The sequence below is a fragment of the Harpia harpyja genome, chromosome 1 (assembly GCF_026419915.1).
Source record: "Harpia harpyja isolate bHarHar1 chromosome 1, bHarHar1 primary haplotype, whole genome shotgun sequence".
Taxonomy (NCBI): domain Eukaryota; kingdom Metazoa; phylum Chordata; class Aves; order Accipitriformes; family Accipitridae; genus Harpia; species Harpia harpyja.
The window spans coordinates 98,235,796-98,242,234 of record NC_068940.1 but is presented as its reverse complement, the minus strand read 5'-3'; the positions used below and the strand labels follow the sequence as shown (position 1 = coordinate 98,242,234).

Here is a 6,439-nt window from a genome sequence, read left to right as displayed (position 1 = left end):
ATTATGGTATTATAATTAATTATAAGCTAATGTTTAATGCAAATAGCATAATTTCTATGGCTGTTTTTCTGTTATAGATAGAGGATCCAATGCCTCTTTTCTTATTTATGCAGTATGTAGCTGCATTCTGTATCAATATCTACCTTACCAAGCAGGTGGAAGGACAGGAAAGAATGCCACATGTAGAAATCTGCTGTTTCTAAATCTAAGGCAATTATACACAGTTCTAGGTCCTTTTGAAAACAAAAGTAATAACAATTGATTACTAAGTACTAGAATCATGACAATTTGTTCAACTGATCGTTTTAAGAGAAAAAATTTTAGACACTTAAGTTGAACAAAGGACCTACTAATTCTTATGTGTGAATCTGTTCCAGACCAACAAGCATGGAATTCCCCAGCTAAGTATCCCGTACTTCTCACTCCACTTTCTCTCATGTGAAACCCAAGAATCTGCCTACACATCTTACAGCAGGCTACCTAGGTTAGAGTAGTCAGCATACATGACTATTTTAAAAATTCACCTCATCATATTACCAATTAGGACAGGGATATGCAAAAGGGAGGAAAAGGGAGTGTGTGTGTGTGTGTAGAGGGAAGCAACACGCTGACTTCCATACGAACCATTTATTGAATAAATACATGCATCATAATGTAGAATTACATGAGCAAAAAAGGCAATCTGTACAAAATTGATTACCCTTTGTTCTCATTTCAACTCTCATTTGCTGCAGCTCTGATAAAGGATTCAAGACAGAAAATTAGAACTCTTTTAATCCAAACCCAAGCGATACGCATGCTGATTTGAGTTCGGGTTATACCACTGCTATAACTAAGAAAGCTGGTTTTCTTGTCAGTGAAGCAGAATAATTCTAAAAACAGTTTCAATAGTAGAGAACATGTGTTGGTACATACAGGTAACAAAGCTTATTCTTAGCCATTTCTTAAACATCTTCATATGTTCATATTTTAAGGCACAGGATAAACAAGAACTACATGAAAAGCTATCCGTTGATACTGAATACATTGACTTGATAATGAGGTGCAATTTTTGCCCAGAGGAAAAATAATGTTTGTCCTTCCTCCTTCCACATAAACGGAACAATCAGAATTTGGTAACTATGATACAGAGGTTTGTTTCCACTATCAAAAGAATCAATCTCATCTAGGCAGTCATATTCTGATCCAAATTCACTCAGGAGAACATTTCTAAATGTTGACATCCAGGACTGATTACAGTCAATGGGAATTACTGCTGCTGAATTACAATGACAATTCAATCTCTTCATTTTAGATTCCTAAATGGGAACTGGGCTCTTTTAAGAACCTATCCCTAATTTTAGGTTGTGAGCCATTTTGGAAAGCTGTCCTATATACTTCATTCAGTTACTCACTTTGTGCTATCATCTCACATTTACCCAAACACAGCATTATTTTCCCCCTCGAGACTTTAGAAGACAGAATGTGCACTTTTTTTTGTTTAAGTGCAGAGTCTTCTAACATCCGTCCCCAGACTTCACTTAAGACCTGAAGCACCAAATCAGTTTAACAGCCCATTTGTTGGCTATGGATCAAACTCTGGGGAGTCACTGGCCAAGATGTACAGCTAACGTCTTTCCACCTCAGGCTGAACCAAATCAAAAGACAATCATGCTGAACTACTGCTCTTAGACCTCCTTTATTTAGATCAGATTTCACTTTCTGCATTTTCATTGCATTAACAATAATCCTCTGTCTTTCCATTCTTAACATTTTAATGGAGACCTAGCAAAGAAAATACGTACTTCATAATATATTACATTTTATATGAATAGATGAGTGTATACATATAGAGATACTCATACATTCCAATATAGAGTGAAGCCTTCGAATGGAAATGTTTTCTTACAAAGAACCTCTCTCTATTGCCCAGTCCATCAGAAAGTAACAGCAGCAATATTTACAGTGTAAGCTTGTTTGCTAAAATTGTCTTGTATAAAATGCGGCAATAAGAAGGCCATCACTGTATAGAGGTGTATGCATGTGTGTCACACACATCCATGACAAAAGTTCACGTTAAACTGAATTTAGACAAACTCAAATGAGTCAATTCTTAAACTTGAAAAAGACAAAAAGCTACATCTATGGTAGGCACTTTGGTACATCTAGTAATGTAGGCATATTCTACAACCAGAATTAAGGTTCTGTCAGTAATCTTACAATAAAGCTAATTTCAGGAGTTAATATTCTGCTTTAAAATTCTTTCTTGGCTGAGAGATCATTCTAGAATCTTAGCTAAGTAATATACTTTGTCTGTCTAATTGCATACTTATCCAAGAATGAGGGCGTTGGCTCTGAAAGAGCTGAACTGTTCTCTTGGATTCTTAATGCACATTTTTATAACAGTCTGAGAAAACTTACCAGAAAAAGAAAAATCAGTTCTGAATACAAAAAAAATTCCTCATAATTCATAAAATCAGAGTTGTGAGCTCAGCTATTCAGGCTGATACTCTCCCTTCAACTCTCAACTGTCTACTTTTATCAGTTTGTGCTAATTGTATCACTGCTGTAGTCTTGCAGCAGACTATGGCAATGCTTCACTAGAATGCCATTATTTCTCAAGAAACCTGTGTGGACCACTGAAGTGCATTTTTTTCATGCACCAAACACACTAAGTAGCAATGAAGAAACCATAAAGACAAGTCAGTTTCAACCCAATTTCACACTTTCTTACCTATTGGTGTTCCATTTTAGTATTACAGAAGGTATAGCACAATATACTATTTAGCACAGTATTGTATAATAAAAATAACATATGTCTTGTACGTATGCCTACTATATGAACTTACATTGCAAGCTGATATGTATACCTTATAAATCAGTGGAACATGGCAGTAAGGACAGTTCTAAGTGGTTAGAGATTTTGTTTATAATACAGAAAAATCCATGTCCTCATACCTTCAAAAGGTCACATGTCTAGTACTATAGATTACAGGAATAAATAACAAAATCCAAGTGAACCTGTATAATAAAACTGTACTGTTTGTTATGTTTACTCCATTAAATGAAAACTCAGATTTAGAAACTGTGATTCATGGACCTCATCCTCTATTTATACAGTATTTATAGAACTCTCATTTTTATTTATAATATTCTATAGCTGATTTTCCAATAATACATTTATATATAAATATTAAAATGTTAATGTTTTGTACATTTTAAGCTAGCCACACTGGGCCAGAAACACAATAAAGTAAAAATGTTTTTCTGCAGTTTGTTTTTGAAGAATATCACAAAATGAGTAAGACCATTGTGCTGCAAAGACAAGAGAGATTCATCTGAAGAAATTAACATGCATTTAGAAGAAAATATCTATATCCTTTATCTAATTTTTTTCTGAATTCAAACCAGCATGAAAGAATTATAAAAAAATAGTATATATTTACATGGTACAGTATACCTTCGTGAGATATAAAACAAGGCAGGAAAACAGCAGAACATAATCTTTTCACTTTCTAATAGGTACAGCCATCATAAAGATCAATTTAAACACAAAAGGTTACCTTACTGTACTATTGCACATTACAGTAACACTTAAAATTGTTTAGCAAATTAAAATACAAAGTTTAACAATGAGAAAGGCTATGTCTACATAAAATGACCAAGTGTTATAAAATTATTGGGTATGTGTCTAAGAACTAAATCAGTAAAGCTATAAAAATAATATTGGTACATCTGTGAGAACAACGCTTTAAAAATATATAAAGGTTGGCAAAATTATGCGTGGGGAATTCCCAGTATCCATGGGCCTAACTTGCACCATGCGGCCTTGTACCATCTTCTGTTAAATCATACCTGAAGATGAAAAAAACAAAGGATTTTTTTTTTTTTACATTTAGCATGTATTATTAAAACTATTATTAACACACTAGTTATTAGTATGTAGTATTATTGTTAATAAAGGAAATATTATGCTTACCACTGGGTCCAGCCTTTAGCAAGTTCTTCCGATGCCAGAGGTATTAATAACTGTGGAAAGTTAAATTAGCAATCAATGCATTATGTGTGCCTTTCATTCTATGTCTTTTAAAGATCAAATCTGACAATCCCGCAAACTACAGTATAAGTAATGCCATTAATAAACAATATATTTTACATCCTTGTCATCATAGCTATCTGCTCAACTTGTAGTAAAGTTTCAAGTTGCTGGTTTTGACCTAAAAAATCCATACCATTTAGTGATATGGTCCCAGAGCACCTCACAGGCTTAAATTCTGAATATGGCATATCTTGGCAATGGCAATCAGCTGATGTGTTTACACTAACACCCCTCCTAGCAAACAGGAAAATTAAGAACACCGTTCACCATGAACTGACCACGATTCTGATATCTCTCATCCTCTTTACAGAGCTCAAATATGGCAATTTGCAAGGGTGTAGTAATTTACTATTCCTTTTTGCATGCTCCAAATCACATGTGTAAGAAATAGTGTGATTTAATGAGTGCCTATAGAACAGTGAAGTTGTAAACACAATAGCTGGTTTTGGCATTGGGAACGTCTCCAGTAGCAGTTCTTTCTCACAGATTTTACAATCTGGAATTTTACTTACTAAACATACATTTGTTCTGTGTGTTTCTCGAAGTACTCTTGCTTGTCTTTCCAGTTTTGTCTGAACATCTTCTGAGATATCATCTGTTTTCTACTGGTTGTTTTCTTTCTCTGACTCTATGATTAATAAGTCTGACATGGAGGTTTCTTTTGTTACTATGAGCCTCAGAACTTACCACTCTCTAGAAGAGATTACTGACACATCATTTGATGTCTGTTCTGCAGTTTGTTCCACCCCTTACTGAAGCTTGACATCTAAGCCATCTATAATTTTTAAAAGCTTTGTACCTCAATCGGGTGCTTCAATCAACACTAACAAGCTCATATCACAAGAAGACTTTAGTCTTGTATAACAACATGCTGTATTAACAGAATTTGCTTCTCACCAACTTACTTTGCCAAGCAGCCCTTTATCTTTGGACAAGAAACCACCGCTGTTCTTCACTGCTACGTCTAGTGTTCTTCTCTGTACTTCCGGCAGGGAAACACTGAAATCAAATCTGACAGGAAAAGTGATGCTTTAGTGAGAATTTTGTACCTGAAGTGCAAGTTGATTTCCTACAGCTAAACAATTCAAGTCACAGCCAAACCATCCACCTCCCCAAACAAAAAATAAGGTCTGAGATAAACAAAGAAAAAATTCCTAATGTTTTTCCTAAAATTCTTCTTCAATACTATGATCAATATCAACATCAAATGTTTGAGACTTCTGTTACCTTTGGTCTCTAAAAGCCACTGGTAAAACAAAACAAAAACCCAAACCAAACCAAAGAAGGAAAAAGTCAACCACTGACTCTCCAGAGAAGAGAATGAGGAATCATACTGTACTGACAGCCCAGTATCACTATTCCCCAAAGGGAAAGACTGGTCAGTCTTACTGATCCTCCATCCTTGATAACCAGAGCTCCTTTTCTTTCCTGGCACACCAAGGAAACCTACCAACTTTTAAGGAAGAACACATTTTGTTTGCTAGATCTGAAACTTACAGAAGGTGAGGGCAAGTTTGTACCACAATCTACATCTATTCGTCACTACAGTTCTTAAACAGCTTTATTGCTTTGCAATACATTTTACTTGGAAAGGCACAGTAAAACTAATCTATTACCTAGAATAAACAGGAGAGAGCTGCATGACCAGGAAAACATACCAGGGCCTCTAACTAATGATTTACAGATTTCCCTTGGACAGAATGAAGCATTGTTTTCCCCAAATTAACTTTCAGTCTGTAGAGAAAGGTGGTCTTTATTGAAAAGTGATGGGTGGGGGAGTAAGGAGTACAAGTGTGAGGGAAACCACCATCAAAAAGCTGAGTGCAAAGATAAGCATTTTTGTACAATATAACGTTGCACAAGCTTGCACACTTCCAACCTATGAGCCAGGATATAACCTACAAGGAAATTTCGTGACTCCCTGGATGCTGAGAAGTGCCACCAAGTTGACTGACTGAACAATTTGATCATGCATAGACACTGGCTGGCCAGTCCCACACAGAGGCAGCATCAATCAGCCAGGCAATCGGCCAGTCAGAATCAACATGCTTCCTGGCAAGAAGAGATACCAACAGCATTGGCCAGCGAAAAGGCACTCATGTTCTGACCACCTGCCAGAAGAGTGCACGCTGCTTCTTAGCTACCAGCACAAAGGCGATGTAACTGACACAGGAGAAGGCAGAAAAGAAAAGTGGCTGGTACCAGAGTAAGAAAGGCTATAGTGGTAACAGGGAATAGAAAGATGGGAAGACCTATTATAGCAGAAAAGAAAGGTATGATCAAGTCTGGTGGTGACAACTAGGAGCTTCAGTGGCTCATCCATTCAGGTAAGCTGAGAAACCTTGATGTGACAGCTTTGTA

At 36.0% G+C, this 6,439-nt stretch overlaps 1 protein-coding gene across 5 annotated transcripts in view; it reads right to left on the bottom strand.

Annotated features, from left to right (window-relative positions):
- Window positions 1-612: 612 nt before the first annotated feature.
- ESYT2 (extended synaptotagmin 2) overlaps window positions 613-6,439 on the bottom strand; it is a 92,819-nt gene continuing 86,992 nt past the window's right edge. For all 5 annotated transcript variants that reach the window (XM_052806664.1, XM_052806633.1, XM_052806642.1 and 2 more), the window contains 3 exons: window positions 4,984-5,089; window positions 3,959-4,008; window positions 613-3,834 (listed from right to left, as the gene is read on the bottom strand). In XM_052806664.1, the coding sequence (XP_052662624.1) occupies window positions 3,789-3,834; window positions 3,959-4,008; window positions 4,984-5,089 (202 nt within the window). In that variant the 3' untranslated portion in view covers window positions 613-3,788. The remainder of the gene's footprint in view (window positions 3,835-3,958; window positions 4,009-4,983; window positions 5,090-6,439) is intronic.